The sequence below is a fragment of the Trematomus bernacchii genome, unplaced genomic scaffold (genome assembly GCF_902827165.1).
Source record: "Trematomus bernacchii unplaced genomic scaffold, fTreBer1.1, whole genome shotgun sequence".
NCBI classification, from domain to species: Eukaryota; Metazoa; Chordata; class Actinopteri; order Perciformes; family Nototheniidae; genus Trematomus; species Trematomus bernacchii.
Window position 1 is genome coordinate 5,487,423 of NW_022987616.1, and position 16,922 is coordinate 5,504,344.

General features: G+C 39.6%; 3 protein-coding genes across 5 annotated transcripts; all 3 read right to left on the reverse strand.

The window, feature by feature from the left end:
* Window positions 1-1,103: 1,103 nt before the first annotated feature.
* LOC117484089 (complement C1q-like protein 2) lies at window positions 1,104-3,191 on the reverse strand. Its single transcript, XM_034132533.1, has 6 exons — window positions 2,929-3,191; window positions 2,678-2,740; window positions 2,453-2,494; window positions 2,155-2,217; window positions 1,840-1,968; window positions 1,104-1,396 (listed from the first exon to the last, which is right to left on the reverse strand). Exons 1-6 carry the CDS (start codon window positions 3,173-3,175, stop codon window positions 1,113-1,115), a joined length of 828 nt encoding a protein of 275 aa, XP_033988424.1. The 5' UTR covers window positions 3,176-3,191; the 3' UTR covers window positions 1,104-1,112.
* Window positions 3,192-5,824: 2,633 nt separating this feature from the next.
* Window positions 5,825-9,103, reverse strand: LOC117484091 (complement C1q-like protein 2). The gene is made up of 8 exons (XM_034132534.1): window positions 8,901-9,103; window positions 8,682-8,723; window positions 8,420-8,482; window positions 8,206-8,247; window positions 8,042-8,083; window positions 7,552-7,614; window positions 6,933-7,061; window positions 5,825-6,747 (listed from the first exon to the last, which is right to left on the reverse strand). The coding sequence occupies exons 1-8, from the start codon at window positions 9,094-9,096 to the stop codon at window positions 6,464-6,466; spliced, it is 861 nt and encodes a 286-aa protein (XP_033988425.1). The 5' UTR covers window positions 9,097-9,103; the 3' UTR covers window positions 5,825-6,463.
* A 4,330-nt stretch (window positions 9,104-13,433) lies between these two features.
* On the reverse strand, window positions 13,434-16,527 carry LOC117484092 (complement C1q-like protein 2). 3 transcript variants are annotated; one of them, XM_034132536.1, is made up of 8 exons: window positions 16,294-16,527; window positions 16,075-16,116; window positions 15,782-15,844; window positions 15,569-15,610; window positions 15,405-15,446; window positions 14,916-14,978; window positions 14,606-14,734; window positions 13,436-14,420 (listed from the first exon to the last, which is right to left on the reverse strand). In XM_034132536.1, the coding sequence occupies exons 1-8, from the start codon at window positions 16,487-16,489 to the stop codon at window positions 14,137-14,139; spliced, it is 861 nt and encodes a 286-aa protein (XP_033988427.1). In that variant the 5' UTR covers window positions 16,490-16,527; the 3' UTR covers window positions 13,436-14,136. The 3 variants fall into 3 exon arrangements, with proteins under 3 accessions (XP_033988428.1, XP_033988429.1, XP_033988427.1); XM_034132537.1 differs by lacking the exons at window positions 15,782-15,844; window positions 16,075-16,116 and having other exon boundaries at window positions 13,434-14,420; XM_034132538.1 differs by lacking the exons at window positions 15,569-15,610; window positions 15,782-15,844 and having other exon boundaries at window positions 13,434-14,420.
* Between the last annotated feature and the right edge of the window lie 395 nt (window positions 16,528-16,922).

Here is a 16,922-nt window from a genome sequence, read left to right on the forward strand (position 1 = left end):
ATTTTCAAACATTGATTAAAGCCAATCTTAAAATGATTAAACAAACGCCTGTTTGAGACTCCTCAGTGCACACAAAAACATAACTTGGAGAAATAAATAAATACGGACATGTTATTTAAAACCACCTCGAATATGTTGTGTTCATGTTATGAAATGTTTTCTCATAAATGATGCGGTAAGCAGGAGGACAGAATTACGTCTAAACTGACGCCGTTTTGCATTTCTATAGGTTGTAGATACGAGCATGGTTTTATATACTATCACGTTTAATCGTGTTTTATGCCGTTTGCCAAGACTTGATAAGTCGCTCGTAAAACACAGGAGGTATGGAAACTAAGAACACCATATGTGGTAAATTGTACAGCCAATATAACACAACACATTAGTTGTATTTCCTTTAACTGGTGGATTATGGATATATAGTTGCTGATCGACAGCTGGAACACAAACCACCAAATACAAAAAAAGAATTCAGATCCAGTCGTCATGACTACACTCCGGAGGGATTCCCCGATCATTTCTTACAGTTTTTCATCAAGGGGGTGTCTCCTGTCCCCGGGACAAACACACTGCCTGAGGAAGGTTATGTGTATTTTTTTTGTCATTATCCTTTTTCGGACCACTTATTTATTTATTTTGGTGACGATCAAATTTTGATTGATAAAAGTCAACTCTGCTTTACATTTCTCATATAACATTCATACACAAACATATGCTGTAAGTATATAAGTCAAGCAACCAGGTGAATGAAGACATTTTTCTGGGATTGTGGATATGACAGATAATTTTGAGGAGTGTCTCTGTTTTTAATGTTATATATTTTTCATATCTGTGTCATGCAGTGTGGGTCTCTCACTTCTGTAGTCAGGGCACAGACTGTAGAGGGCTCTTTGGTCTTGACTTGGTCTCGGTTTAGGGGGTTTGGACAACAACAGTACTGCTAAAGTGTTTGTCTTATATTGTCCGTAGAAAACGTTGTTATGGTAATGAATGCCTCTTGTTCATGTAACCAAGCAAAAATAAACACAAACAATTATATAAATTGAGTCAACACACTTATTTATTAATATGTAATGTTGAAACTTAATGCAGTGGGTGTTTTACAGTGGGCTTCACACAGGAAAGAGTAGAAATCCACTGAAAATAGTACGATTATTCGAATCATCATAAATGCTGTAGTTTCCGATGAGAACGATGTAGACAACATCTCCCTTCTCCAGCTGAAGAAGTATTCCGTTAGACGCAGAGACATAGCCACCGCCATCATTGTAATCATTAAACCTCATCTTTCTCTGGTCGTTGTGAAAGAGTTCAACACCTGTCCAAGTTTGACCGCTGTCTTCCCACGCGTTGATTCTGAAGTAGTAGGCTCCTCTGACGGGGGCTGTGAAGATACCTGCATCAGAGGAGAAGATCAGTGAGGGGAGATCAAGAGCGGGTTCAAATAACATCTTTTTGAGCCTTTGGGTTCGATCTTTTTGCCCTCCGAGATCAAATGTAGGAAAACTAAAAAGGTTTGAATGATTTAAAAAAAGTAATTTAGATCTAGAAAGCTTGCAGTCACACTTGTCCGGCAGGGGCTCAGTCGGTAGGGGCTTGGATTGTGAGCCATAGGTCGCTGGTTCAAGTCCCCGCACAGACCTAAATATGAAGTGTGGACTGGTACTTGGAGAAGTCCCAGTTCCCAGTGGTGCCCTTGAGCAAGGCACTCCCCATTTCTCCCCGGGCGCTGTACAATAACTGCCCACTGTTCCTAGAGGCTCCTAGTGTGTGTGTGTGTGTGTGTGTGTGTGTGTGTGTGTGTGTGTGTGTGTGTGTGTGTGTGTGTGTGTTCAGTACCTGTAGTTGGGCTGTAGGCCTGGCCGATATTGGTGAAGACTTTACTGTACTTCAGTGTGGTATCAGTGGTGAAGGGTCCGACTGATCCTGAATCAGTTAGACCGGCTGAGAACGCCACCTGAGGACGGTCTGTGAGGAAGAGGAGGATGCACACAGAGAGATGAGAACTCATTAACAAACTGTCTATTAAAACAAGAACGTCAGTGGTTTGGATTCTGATAGCCAGCAGAGATTGATATGTAATATTCTCCTCAGTATACCAGTTCCTTTCTTTAAACAACATTTTGACTCTTCATAATAGTTTCTGTTTCTCACCTGCGTTCTCTCTCTGGAGCTCCTCCACCTCCTTTTCACTGGAGCTCATCCTGGACTCTAAAGCTGAACAAGTTCAACATTGTTTTAGTCAAATAAAGTTATAGTCTCTTATTTTCAATTTAACTGTTGCAGATCTTATTTTTTAAAGATTGTTCTACCATACTATAATATTCACTTTTCAAATTCACAGGAATATTTTGTTGCCTTTTAAACTGCAAACAAATCCAACATTTTTAAAGAAAAATACAATTATATTTGTCATTTCTCCTATTCTTCTTTGATTACTTTGTACTCCTACCTGTGCTCTTATTCTCACTTGCTGTGACTCGAGCCAGAAGATCTGCAATAAAGAGAAAAAGCAGGTTAACAGCTGATAAACAACCTCAAAATATCTCGTCAATTTGTTAGTACTATTTCTGTTAAACATATAATTGACTTCTCTTTTCTCACTTTTAATTTCACCATCTGTTTTTTTACATTAAACAGCCAATCTATATATTTGTTATGAGTTTCTGTGTCTTACCTGTGTTCTCTCTCTGGAGCTCCTCCACCTCCTTTTCACTGGAGCTCATCTTGGCCTCTAAAGCTGAACAAATATTGAGTTTTTCTATTAGGATCATACTAAATGTTACCCTGGAGCTTGACCAAGTAGGAACACTTTCACAAACAATAATTGTGTATCTAAATCTAATATATCATTAGTGTCAGTGATGATGATTGCATGTCAGTGCAGCGTGATGTGGCTCTCAGTGTGTTTTACGTCAGGTGTGTCACCTGTGTTGTCTTGCTCCAGCCTCTGGATCTTGATCCTGTGTTCGATGGCCATGTCTCTGATCTCCTTCAGCTCAGCCCAGACGTCAGTGCTCATCTGGGTCTCACTGCTGCTCTGATCGTGGGCTGCTTTCACTCCTTGGATATCAAACTCCCCCTCTTTCTTCCCTGTCCCCCCTCCATCCTCACCCTGAGCCCCCGTCCAGAGCAGACAGAGCAGCAACGCCAGAAAAACTGCAGCTCTCCTCATTCTGAAATATCGCTGTTCAGACAGAGAAGTGAGACATGTCTCGCTCTGTTCCCGTCTTTATATCCACGTTAAACAGGTCACGAGGTCGTGAGAATCCAGCAGATGTCTTTGATAACAAACGTGAAATACATCCAAACGTCCTTGGAACATTTACCAGATTGTTGTTACGCTCTCAAAAAGCCATTGGAGTGAACCCGCAATGCTGAACACTGGGAACGGACACAGAAGTTATGTTGAACAAAAAGGTTTATCTCAAATCAGGCAGGGTCTGTGGGTTGGAGGCTGTAGCAGGGGACAGAGCAGGGGGGAATGTGTGAGTGTAAATATATATGTATATGAGAGTGAAAATGTATGAATGTAAAAGGAGAATGTATGTGTGTGAGAGGACCAGTATGAATTACGGCCTGTACGGCCCCTCATACATAAATGTAATCTATTGATTCGTGTTCACCAACACGATTTTCCCATTTTTTTCGTGTCACACAGAACGATTTTAAAAGGAATGTATTTCTATTGGTAGTATGTTTCGTGCCTGCACCACGTCTTTTTGTCCGGTCTGGTCTTGGAAGACCGGAAGCTGTGTGGTTCATAAAAACATTTTCTTACTCAATATAATGCCACGATTATTGTTTTTATTTTAAATTCTATAATGTGGGATTTTTTTTGCTCTCCGCGAGGAAAATAAATGGGGGATCAGAGCGTGCGTTGAAGCTTCAACGCTTCTGCCCATTCACTTTGAATGGGGTGACGTCACGCTTTGCCGAACTGCATTGTGGTTCCGTCGCTTCGCTTTGCTCGCTTCAAAAGTTGAGCAAAGTTCAACTTTTGAAGCTTCGACGGAAGCGTCAGCCAATCAAATCATATGCCAGTACAAGCTCTAGCCAATCAAACCGCTGCTTGTGTGTCCGGGGCGGGAGATTCATGTGATTGGTTGTTGGTCGAGCTTCAGACAAGCCCGCCGGCAAGCTTCAACGCACGCTGCAGTGTGGACGTACCGTTACACAATTTGAGTATTTGCTTGCTTAAGAAGGGGAAGTTGTGATGCATCATGTGAAAAATCTAATAACTTGTTGAATACAAAATGTTGTTGTGTATCTCCATTTTACCCATATAGGGCTCTTGCTCTTCTCTTCAGCTGAAGATGATAGTCAAAGTGCAATACCGAAACCAAAAAAAGTACATCAAAATTCTTAATTTCCACATGTCCCCCCCACTGTTCAAAATCCCGTTTGCGTCCCCCCCACTTTCAAATTAAATTATTATTATTTTTTAACGTCAAGCCATCATCGTCACGGAGGATCACACAGCCTCTGTGTGTGTGTGGCACAAGCACATAATAATAATAATAATAATAATCCTTATATTTATTATAGCGCTTTATCAATGACTCAAAGCGCTATACAGATACACATTACACATACAGATCATACATACATGTAATGGTCTACTGTGGACAATACCCACAGGAGCAAGTTCAGGTGAAGTGTCTTGCCCAAGGACACAACGGCTGTTGTGTGAACAAGCGATTGTTATTATTAGCATCTGGTGCTAGCTCTGAGCTAACGGATATTAGAAGCTGTTTCTACAACAAGCTGGAGGGAGAATCCTCTCCTGTCAGACTGAGAGGCTGATAACTACAGCTCAGGTGAGGTAAAGGACTTTAGTCTAAGTTATCTCAGTGAGTCTCAAATTGTTTGGTCATCTATGTAAACAAATATTTCCAATGCACACCTTTATCTATTTAATATAGTTGTACAAAATAAAGTAATAAAGCATTCTAATGTGTACTATAGGGCAGTACAAAATATATATACAGTTTAAAAGGGGAGTGATTTGTAAAATACGCACAAATAAAAAGAAAGAATGCTAACTTGGTAAGAGAGAGGAGTTTATAAAATAAACAAGTTTAAATTATTTGTTATTGGTTGTGATCATATTCTAAAGATGTTTGGATTATTGAAATATATACAGTTCTGTTTCATGAGTGTTGTACCCATAAATCTCTTCATCTTGTGCTCAAAATGCACCAGATTGATTTTCATTTCATTTAATTTCAAACCTTTATTTAACCAGATTGGTCCCATTGAGATCATAGATCTCTTTTTCAAGGGAGACCTGCAGCAAATAGGTTCCACATGAAACATAAAACAATAAAGGACATCATACATTATATTTACAGGTTACATTTACATAGTTATCGACATTTACAAGTGCCCATCAAAGAGCATTTAATTTAGCCTAGCTTTAAAAACATGCAGAGGAATGAGATTGCTCAGTTTCAATTCTAGCTGAAGATTGTTCCAAGCAAGTGGAGCTGCGCACATAAAAGCTGTCTTACCTAAGACAGTCCTTGCTCTTGGCACATGTAACAATACTACATCATGCGATCTCAGACAATAGCTGCTTGCAACTCTCTGTGTTATCAGAGAGCAGATATAATACGGGAGTTTACCCAACAAAGCTTTATAAATAAACGTGTACCAATGACTGAGCCTCCGTACAGTAAGAGATGGCAAACCTGCCTTGGTATACAGGGTACAGTGATGTGTAAGTGCTGTTTAAATTGAATATTGGGAGAATTTGTCGGTCTTAAGAGACATGCCACCATTCAAATAAAGCACTTGTCATATATCCTGATATCTGGAATGATTTATTGGTCATTGTAACTTTTAACACCAGTTTGTTGTACATCATAATACCAATACACTACATTTGACACTAGATTAGTGTTCATTTTGAACTCCCAGAGGGTTGAGGATGCAACACCAGTATAATGTGCATTCAACACTAGCTCAGTGTACATTTCTAACTCTTAAAGGTGTTAGATGGGAGAAGATGTATCACTACTGTAGTGTTACTCTACACCAGGACAGTGTAAATTGAAGTTGCAGCCAATGGTGTTGTTCTTATCGGTGTTGGTGTTCACATCTTACACTCTTAGTGTTGGTAGAGTAACACTGTGATAGTGTTATATTGTCAACACTTTGGAAAGTGTTAATTTAATACTTTGCTCGTGGTTTCCATATAAACTCTTTCATAGTGTTAAAATTAACTACATGGGTGTTGAATTTTAGATTTCAAATGTGCTGTGTAATCAAACAGGTGAACCTAAAAATGTAACATATGACTGGAAATATACTTCAGTTCTAGGGGTGCCAATAATTGTGGCACATATGTGTCTTGTTCATGTAACCAAGCAAACACAAACATTATATTAATAGAGTCAACACACTTATTTATTAATATGTAATGTTGAAACTTAATGCAGTTGTTGTTTTACAGTGGGCTTCACAGAGGAAAGAGTAGAAATCCACTGAAAATGATGCGATTATGCGAATCATCCCGAACGCCATGGTTGGTGGGCAGAACGATGTAGACAACATCTCCCTTCTCCAGCTGAAGAACCATTGAGTTAGACTCAGAGACATAGCCAGATCTATCAATGAAATCTGAAAGCCTCATCTTTCGCTGGTTGTTGTGATATAATACAACAGAGGAATACGTTGATTTGCGGCTCTCCCACATGTTGAATCTGAAGTAGTAGGCTCCACTGACGGGGGCTGTGAAGATACCTGCATCAGAGGAGAAGATCAGTGAGGGGAGATTGTTTCTGGTGCTTCAGCAGGACTTAAGGGTGGGTTTTTTAAATAAGGAGCATGTAGGAGCTCTTGACTTGGTTCTACTTTCTACCATGATCAACTGTAGGAAAACTAAGATATGTTTTAATGGTTTCATTAAGAACGTGTGTGTTCAGTACCTGTAGTTGGGTTGTAGGCCTGGCCGATATTGGTGAAGACTTTACTGAACTTCAGTGTCATTGCAGTGGTGAAGGGTCCGACTCCTCCTGCATCAGTGAGACCGGCTGAGAACGCCACCTGAGGACGGTCTGTGAGAAAGAGGAGGATGCACACAGAGAGATGAGAACTCATTAACAAACTGTCTATTAAAGTGGACCTATCATGCTATATTTAAATGATATATTGTAGGGCCATACCTATATAAGGTATATTTATACGTTTCTGTTTTCAAAATACCAAACAGATCATGCATTTTAGCCATGCCTCATTTCGCTCTATGTGCTGTTTGCTGTCTACGGGTCTGATCCGTTGCAGCCCCTTTTTTAGAGATTTGGGTATGGAGGAAAATAGAGAGGGTTGTGTTTTCTGACACTTGGTGAGTTCCCTGGAACACCGGGGACACATATTCATGTATAAAAGACGTGCAAAAGTGCATTTTGCATGATAGGTCCCCTTTAAACTAAAAAAGTCAGTGGTTTGGATTCTGATAGCCAGCAGAGATTGATATGTAATATTCTCCTCAGTATACCAGTTCCTTTCTTTAAACAACATTTTGACTCTTCACAATCTGTTTCTTACCTGCGTTCTCCCTCTGGAGCTCCTCCACCTCCTTTTCACTAGAGTTCATTCTGCCCTCTAGAGCTGAACAAATGAAAAAGTTTTAACATATGGTCAACATTTATTTTCAGTTTTTGTCACTTTTACACATCACACATTTTTATGAAAACAACAACAACCTTGTTTGTCATTTCTCCCATCTTTCTTGTAACATATTTTATTATAACATTAAAATATAGCAATATTTACATGAAATGTACATATACCCGTATAAATCAAATAGAATAAAATAAAATATGTGCAGTATTGGTATGACAAGTGGAAACCAGTGCAGATATAAGAGGCATCTTTGTGTGCAATGTGCAACATTTGGAGGGCTGTGCAGGACTAACAGTATTGAAAGGAACAACATATTGTTTGCATTGTGTGGAGTAATGTAATGCATAGAGTCGATGCTGAGGGTCAGTGGGGGTCCCGGGCCTTGCTAATGAGGCAGGGGAGGGGATCCTACCTGTGCTCCTCTTCTCATTTGCTGTTGCTCTATCCAGGAGATCTGCAATACACAAAGCAGCTCATTATCTGATCAGATCAACCGCACGTTATATCTTATCAGTATGTTCATCGGATTTTCTCTTTTCTCACTTTTGTGTTGTTTTGGTTACTTTGTAATCCTACCTGTGCTCTTATTCTCCCTTGCTGTGACTCGAGCCAGAAGATCTGCAACACAGAGAAAGAGCAGGTTAACAGCTGATAAACAATCACAAAATATCTCATCAATATGTTGAATTTGTTTCTCTGACATATATCTTTCACTTCTCTTTTCTCTCTTTTTGGTTATACACAAAAACATGCAATGTTTATTTTTTTAATAATAGTTTCTGTTTCTTACCTGCGTTCTCTCTCTGGAGCTCCTCCACCTGCTTCTCACTGGAGCTCATCCTGTTCTCTAGAGCTGAACAAGTTTAAAAAATGTAAGAAATAAATGATAGTCAACATTTGTCTTCAGTTTTTGTCATTTTTACAAACCGCGCATTCAAGAATGTTTCTACCAGACTAAAATGACCGCTTTTTTGCCTTTTAAAAATGGGAACAAATGTACAGTTTTTATAAAAAGACAACAAATCTTCTCAATGTTTTCTTTGTAATCCTACCTGTGCTCTTATTCTCACTTGCTGTGACTCGAGCCAGAAGATCTGCAATACAAAAAGCAGCTCATTATCTGACAAACAACCACACGTGATATCTTATCAGTATGTTAATCAGATTTCTCTTTTCACCTCTCTTTATCACTTTTGTATTTTATAGAAAAACATGTCTTTGTATCTTAATATTCGCAACATTTCCCTCTTTATGATGTTTCTGTATCTTACCTGCATTCGCTCTCTGGAGTTCAGCCCAGACGTCAGTGCTCATCTGGGTCTGACTGCTGCTCTGATCGTGGGCTGCTTTCACTCCTTGGATATCAAACTCCCCCTCTTTCTTCCCTGTCCCCCCTCCATCCTCACCCTGAGCCCCCGTCCAGAGCAGACAGAGCAGCAACGCCAGACAAACTGCAGCTCTCCTCATTCTGAAATATGAATATATCTGTTCAGACAGAGAAGTGTGACACGTCTCGCTCTGTTCCCGCCTTTATATCCACGTTAAACAGGTCACTGGCAAGGCCATGAGAATCCAGCAGATGTCTTTGATAACAAACGTGAAATACATCTAAACGTCCTTGGACATCCTACTGATAGTAAAGGGGAAACAACAACTTGAATTCTGTTCTTTAAAAGAAAGTGCATTATTCCTGATTTTTCTATATCTCTCTTTTATTTGTGATTAGACCTTGTTTTCCTTGACTTGTATTAAACTAAGCTACCCAAAATGATCTGACATTTGAAGGAAACCTCTATGTGTTTAACAGGTGTACATGGTGCTCAAAGGGGAAGATGGTTTCTCACAAACAAGAGAACTACATGTCCCAGGATGCACTCTGTTCAGGAGGAACTCTCAAGACACCTTTATCATCAGGTGAAATCCAAAACTCCACATAAAGTCAATACACAGATGCGTTTTACATCAATCTCACATCATTATTGAGGTGCTTTGAATTGTTTTTGCTCATTTATAAAGGCGGTCTGTCTCTGACCCCACAGTGCAGCCGACAGCCTGGGCCCTGTGTGGGGGGTGCACATCTGGCACGACAACTCTGGACCCTCCCCGAGCTGGAACATCAAACACCTGGACGTGTCCGAGGTAAAGAATGACATTACCACACACATCCTTTACCCCAGGGGTGTCCAAGGCTTTTTCACCGAGGGCCACATACAGAATAACTACTTCACAAACATGTGCAATTTCTCCTCACTATTTTAGACCGTTCTGCATGAACATTTCTGACATTTTTGCAGGCGTGTTTGTGCAATATATACGAGCATACGACTGGATGAATGAGAGTTGGATTGTACTGCAAGTTTTGTGAGAGTTTTTTTTAAATCGTTCAAGAATTTTCACTTTTTGTTGGATTCTTCATTTTTCATGGAGGCATTCCCAGGCTCCACCAACAATGCAACATAAATAGATATAAGGCATAAAACAATAACAATAAAATAGACTAATGTGCAAATAATGCAGGAGTAGTTCACTAACTACAAGTAAATATAATAAGATGAGCTAAATAGTCTAGTTGTCAGCTGTTGTTAACCCGGAAATGTACCCTAAAGTTTTATGTTAGAAATGTATTTGTATTGGACAGATTGCCTATTTATTTGAAAAAGAATTGGTGTAATTGATCAAATTAATTATGGCCACGTTCTATTTAGTGTGTCACAGCCATTCCAGTGAGACAGCATATTATCAGGGCCCTGGCCTGCCTACATCCTAAATTACATCTCTGTTTACCCAGCATGTCAACATGGCTGCTGAGAAAAGGGTCTATTTTACATTTCTCAATTGTATTGTATGCTGATTATCCCCATGCATGTGTCAAGCACACCACACATTTGATTCCTATAAACAATACTATCTTAAAAGGTAAAGTATTGTTTATAGGAATCAAATGTGTGGTGTGATTGACACGTGCATGGGTAAAGGCATACTCCACGGATTTGGTGAAAATACATAATTTTGTACTTACTTGGGGGTCTTGTTGAAAGCCTTGTTCTTGTTTGTTTGTAGTCTTTATTTAACCAGGTTAAAAATCCCATTGAGATCAACGATCTCTTTTTCAAGGGAGACCTGCAGTACATTGGTTACACATAAAAACATCAGAAAACAAAAAGGACATCACAACATAATTACAGGGGTATAAATTAGCAACCTATTCACAATGACAGGTATCTAATAACATTTCATCCAGCCGCGCTTTAAAATGATGCAAGGGAATCAAAATGCTCAGTTTCAATTTTTTTTGCATAGTGTTCTTAAGCTTTTGCTAGATTAAAAACCACCATTGCTGTGTAAGTATTGGTCCCAAGTAGAGTGCGCTCTTGTGGACAACGACTTTGGGACTCATACTTGCAATGGAGGTTTTCAGTGGGTTTGTTGTATTTTTGAGAACACTTCACCAGTAGATTGTGTGGGGGAAACTTCTGTGTAGCAATGCAGGAGGAGTCACCGACTCAAAGGAGACACGGGGAGAGCTGGAGCTTTGATGGCAAACACTGATGGTTTATTTGGAGCTTCGGCCAGAGAATTCACAAAACAAGTCAAAGAGTCAGAGGTTCTGACTTCACGGTTGCCACGTCAATTCTGAAGAACTCTACCCCAGACCCGTGTATTTAGCTAGTTCAGAGAGAATAATCAACATTGTGCATAACAAGATACAATCATAACACCTCTATCAGCTGACGCCAACAGGCAGGAACAGGGAGACGAAACACTGAGAGCACAGCAGCCAAGGTTACAGGTGCGTGTGCTCAGTCAGGACAGTATGAACTGATAAACTGGGTCAAAGTTATGGGCCTCTGAAAATATTTCCCCAACAGATTGCATAAAGACATGACAAAGGAAGATCATATAATTTTAATATTCATATTGAATATCTCTTGTGTGATGACATTATTTTCCAGAGCCATCCTCATCCTCAGCTTCAGGCACAGATACTCTTTCAGTCACTTCGAAAAAGCAGCAGTGAAAAGGATTTTTACAGTGGCACTCTGAAATGCATCAGAAAAGAGGAGGAGGCTTTGCATGTTCAATATGTCATGTAGATTATTGTTTTACATTTTAGTGACGTGTGTCCATCTGTCCATCCGTGTGTCTGTACCAGTAGATTGCTCATAAACCTATACTGCTTACTTAACGGCTGTGATTTTTGTTGTGTTTTGTTTTAAGCTGATCAAACAGGTTCTGCTGACCAAACCAGGTGGAAGTGATGTGCTGAAGGAGTATGATGAAAAAGGAACAATTAGTCCTGCCACAAGAAAAGTGATGGTGAACATTCTAGTTGCAGACAAGACATGATGGAGAGTGAGGGGTAAGATTCAAATGTGTTATAGCTTTGCATGAAAGTGTCATGTATGTATAGGTTAAGTGTGGATGAAGTTGGTGCAATTGTATTTCTACACAAATTGAGTTCATTAAGTTTATAAATTATGTTTTAAAACTAAGTCTATCTTAGACTTAAATGAATGAAATGTAACCACTGACTGTTTTTGCTCTACAGGAGAATCCCTCAGCGACTGACCAAAGAGAAGTATGCACTGGGGATTGTTACCCTGTTTCCCTCGCTCCAAGATCCACATGGGAAGACAGGATATGTGAGTTATTCTTGATTATGATCAAAGTATACTGTTTTAGATGGCTTACATGGTTCTTTGAATGCTGTGGGATTTCTATAACATGCCACTGCATTTAAGAATTCCTGTAGTTGTATGCATAGGGTAGTTCAATTCATTCGGGCGGCTATGGCTAAGGAGGTAGAGCAGATTGTCCAATGACTGCAGGGTTGGTGGTTCGAATCCCGGTTCCTCCTGTCCACATGTCAACATTTCCTTAGGCAAGACACTGAACCCCGAATTGCTCCCAATGAGCAGGCCTCCACCTTGCATGGCAGCTGCCGCCATTACTAATGTCAATGGGTGAATTGTCAATTTTATCCAAAGCGCTATATACAGTAAGTGCAGTCCATTTACCATTCCTCTTATGTCCTTTTCGGTCAGGAGCATTTTCATGATGGTCAGAAAGGCGGTGGGTTTCTAGCGTGGCGACTGAAGTCCGTTCAGAGAGCGACGCGACTTCCTGTGAGGTCCAAGGATTCAAGAATAGAAGAGAATGGAGGCCCCATGCTAAGGAGAGAGATAGGCCACTGTGATGATCATCCAGATGAGCAGAGATTTCAAGAGCTCATATCTGTGAGTGCGTTTCAGTGTGTCTGAATGTGTGTTTGTGTGGATTATTGTTTGAATCAGTGTTTCTCTTTTTGAAAAAGCACACTTTGATTTACGATTCTGTGTGGAACCTCAGGAAGCAGTTGAGGTCCAAAAAGGTTGTTTGTTGCCTGGCACGGCAACAAACAACCTTTTTGGACCTCAACTGCCATAGAGGGTTATTTTTTATTTTTGTACATATACATTTTTGCTGTTGAACAATATTGAATGTTGGTTGAATTGAATATTTGTGAGTCTTAAGAGACATGGAAAGTTTATTTGTTGAGTATCTTCATGCCTTTAATGTTGTTAAGCAGGATAGTCTTTCAGTCATCAAACCTGATGCACTGCAATTTCATAAGCCTTTTGATCTGCAAATGTCTGCAAGTGCCAATGACACCATTTGTTATGTTGTCTTAGACAGCTATGTGCTGTAAACTTTTTGGACCTCAAATGCCATAGAGGGTTATTTTTTATTTTTGTACATATACATTTTTGCTGTTGAACAATATTGAATGTTGTTTAAATTGAATATTGGGAGAATTTGTCAGTCTTAAGAGACATGCCACCATTCAAATAAAGCACTTGTCATATATCCTGATATCTGGAATGATTTATTGGTCATTGTAACTTTTAACACCAGTTTGTTGTACATCATAATACCAATACACTACATTTGACACTGGATGAGTGTTCATTTTGAACTTCCAGAGGGTTGAGGATGCAACACCAGTATAATGTGCATTCAACACTAGCTCAGTGTACATTTCTAACTCTTAAAGGTGTTAGATGGGAGAAGATGTATCACTACTGTAGTTTTACTCTACACCAGGACAGTGTAAAATTGAAGCTGCAGCCAATGGTGTTGTTCTTATCGGTGTTGGTGTTCACATCTTACACTCATAGTGTTGGTATAGTAACACTGTGATAGTGTTATATTGTCAACACTTTGGAAAGTGTTAATTTAATACTTTGCTCGTGGTTTCCATATAAACTCTTTCATAGTGTTAAAATTAACTACATGGGTGTTGAATTTTAGATTTCAAATGTGCTGTGTAATCAAACAGGTGAACCTAAAAATGTAACATACTGGACTGGAAATATACTTCAGTTCTAGGGGTGCCAATAATTGTGGCACATATGTGTCTTGTTCATGTAACCAAGCTAACACAAACATTATATTAATAGAGTCAACACACTTATTTATTAATATGTAATGTTGAAACTTAATGCAGTTGTTATTTTACAGTGGGCTTCACAGAGGAAAGAGTAGAAATCCACTGAAAATGATGCGATTATGCGAATCATCCCGAACGCCGTAGCTGGAGGGCAGAACGATGTAGACAACATCTCCCTTCTCCAGCTGAAGAACCATTGAGTTAGACTCAGAGACAAAGCCAGATCTATCAATGTAATCTAAAAGCCTCATCTTTCGCTGGTTGTTGTGATATAATACAACAGAGGAATAAGTTAATTTGCGGCTCTCCCACATGTTGAATCTGAAGTAGTAGGCTCCTTTGACGGGGGCTGTGAAGATACCTGCATCAGAGGAGAAGATCAGTGAGGGGAGATTGTTTCTGGTGCTTCAGCAGGACATAAGGATGGGTTTTTTACATAAGGAGCATGTAGGAGCTCTTGACTTGGTTCTACTTTCTACCATGATCAACTGTAGGAAAACTAAGATATGTTTTAATGGTTTAATTAAGAACGTGTGTGTTCAGTACCTGTAGTTGGGCTGTAGGCCTGGCCGATATTGGTGAAGACTTTACTGAACTTCAGTGTCATTGCAGTGCTGAAGGGTCCGACTGATCCTGAATCAGTTAGACCGGCTGAGAACGCCACCTGAGGACGGTCTGTGAGAAAGAGGAGGATGCACACAGAGAGATGAGAACTCATTAACAAACTGTCTATTAAACTAAAAAAGTCAGTGGTTTGGATTCTGATAGCCAGCAGAGATTGATATGTAATATTCTCCTCAGTATACCAGTTCCTTTCATTAAACAACATTTTGACTCTTCACAATCTGTTTCTTACCTGCGTTCTCCCTCTGGAGCTCCTCCACCTCCTTTTCACTGGAGTTCATTCTGCCCTCTAGAGCTGAACAAATGAAAAAGTTTTAAAAATATGGTCAACATTTATTTTCAGTTTTTGTCACTTTTACACATCACACATTTTTATGAAAACAACAACAACCTTGTTTGTCATTTCTCCCATCTTTCTTGTAATATATTATATTATAACATTAAAATATAGCAATATTTACATGAAATGTACATATACCCGTATAAATCAAATAGAATAAAATAAAATATGTGCAGTATTGGTATGACAAGTGGAAACCCGTGCAGATAAGAGGTATCTTTGTGTGCAATGTGCAACATTTGGAGGGCTGTGCAGGACTAACAGTATTGAAAGGAACAACATATTGTTTGCATTGTGTGGAGTAATGTAATGCATAGAGTCGATGCTGAGGGTCAGTGGGGGTCCCGGGCCTTGCTAATGAGGCAGGGGAGGGGATCCTACCTGTGCTCCTCTTCTCATTTGCTGTTGCTCTATCCAGGAGATCTGCAATACACAAAGCAGCTCATTATCTGATCAGATCAACCGCACGTTATATCTTATCAGTATGTTCATCGGATTTTCTCTTTTCTCACTTTTGTGTTGTTTTGGTTACTTTGTAATCCTACCTGTGCTCTTATTCTCCCTTGCTGTGACTCGAGCCAGAAGATCTGCAATACAGAGAAAGAGCAGGTTAACAGCTGATAAACAATCACAAAATATCTCATCAATATGTTGAATTTGTTTCTCTGACATATATCTTTCACTTCTCTTTTCTCTCTTTTTGGTTATACACAAAAACATGCAATGTTTATTTTTTAATAATAGTTTCTGTTTCTTACCTGCGTTCTCTCTCTGGAGCTCCTCCACCTGCTTCTCACTGGAGCTCATCCTGTTCTCTAGAGCTGAACAAGTTTAAAAAATGTAAAAAATAAATGATGGTCAACATTTGTCTTCAGTTTTTGTCATTTTTACAAACCGCGCATTCAAGAATGTTTCTACCAGACTCAAATGTTCACTTTAAAATTTTCGCTAAACCGCTTTTTTGCCTTTTAAAAATGGGAACAAATGTACAGTTTTTATAAAAAGACAACAAATCTTCTCAATGTTTTCTTTGTTTACTTTGTAATCCTACCTGTGCTCTTATTCTCACTTGCTGTGACTCGAGCCAGGAGATCTGCAATACAAAAAGCAGCTCATTATCTGACAAACAACCACACGTGATATCTTATCAGTATGTTAATCAGATTTCTCTTTTCACCTCTCTTTATCACTTTTGTATTTTATAGAAAAACATGTCTTTGTATCTTAATATTCGCAACATTTCCCTCTTTATGATGTTTCTGTATCTTACCTGCATTCGCTCTCTGGAGTTCAGCCCAGACGTCAGTGCTCATCTGGGTCTGACTGCTGCTCTGATCGTGGGCTGCTTTCACTCCTTGGATATCAAAGTCCCCCTCTTTCTTCCCTGTCCCCCCTCCATCCTCACCCTGAGCCCCCGTCCAGAGCAGACAGAGCAGCAACGCCAGAAAAACTGCAGCTCTCCTCATTCTGAAATATCGCTGTTCAGACAGAGAAGTGTGACACGTCTCGCTCTGTTCCCGCCTTTATATCTACGTTAAACAGGTCACTGGCAAGGCCATGAGAATCCAGCAGATGTCTTTGATAACAAACGTGAAATACATCTAAACGTCCTTGGACATCTTACTGATAGTAAAGGGGAAACAACAACTTGAATTCTGTTCTTTAAAAGAAAGTGCATTATTCCTGATTTTTCTATATCTCTCTTTTATTTGTGATTAGACCTTGTTTTCCTTGACTTGTATTAAACTAAGCTACCCAAAATGATCCGATATTCAAAGGAAACCTCTATTTGTGTTTAACAGGTGTACATGGTGCTCAAAGGGGAAGATGGTTTCTCACCAGTGGCGAGCCGTGAGCTTTATACCTAGGCCCTCTGACCCCCACCCCTTCCCTCGAAAA

Coding starts and splice junctions, on each gene's coding strand:
- LOC117484092 (XM_034132536.1), bottom strand. CDS start 16,489: ATGAGGAGAGCTGCAGTTTTTCTGGCGTTGCTGCTCTGTCTGCTCTGG. Junction 15,611..15,781: donor GCTCCAGAGAGAGAACGCAG/GTAAGAAACAGA, acceptor TCTGTATTGCAG/ATCTTCTGGCTCGAGTCACA. Junction 15,447..15,568: donor AAGGGAGAATAAGAGCACAG/GTAGGATTACAA, acceptor TGTGTATTGCAG/ATCTCCTGGATAGAGCAACA.
- LOC117484091 (XM_034132534.1), bottom strand. CDS start 9,096: ATGAGGAGAGCTGCAGTTTGTCTGGCGTTGCTGCTCTGTCTGCTCTGG. Junction 8,483..8,681: donor AAGTGAGAATAAGAGCACAG/GTAGGATTACAA, acceptor AAACTTGTTCAG/CTCTAGAGAACAGGATGAGC. Junction 7,615..8,041: donor AAATGAGAAGAGGAGCACAG/GTAGGATCCCCT, acceptor TCATTTGTTCAG/CTCTAGAGGGCAGAATGAAC.
- LOC117484089 (XM_034132533.1), bottom strand. CDS start 3,175: ATGAGGAGAGCTGCAGTTTTTCTGGCGTTGCTGCTCTGTCTGCTCTGG. Junction 2,741..2,928: donor GCTGGAGCAAGACAACACAG/GTGACACACCTG, acceptor ATATTTGTTCAG/CTTTAGAGGCCAAGATGAGC. Junction 1,397..1,839: donor GGCCTACAGCCCAACTACAG/GTACTGAACACA, acceptor CCTCTGATGCAG/GTATCTTCACAGCCCCCGTC.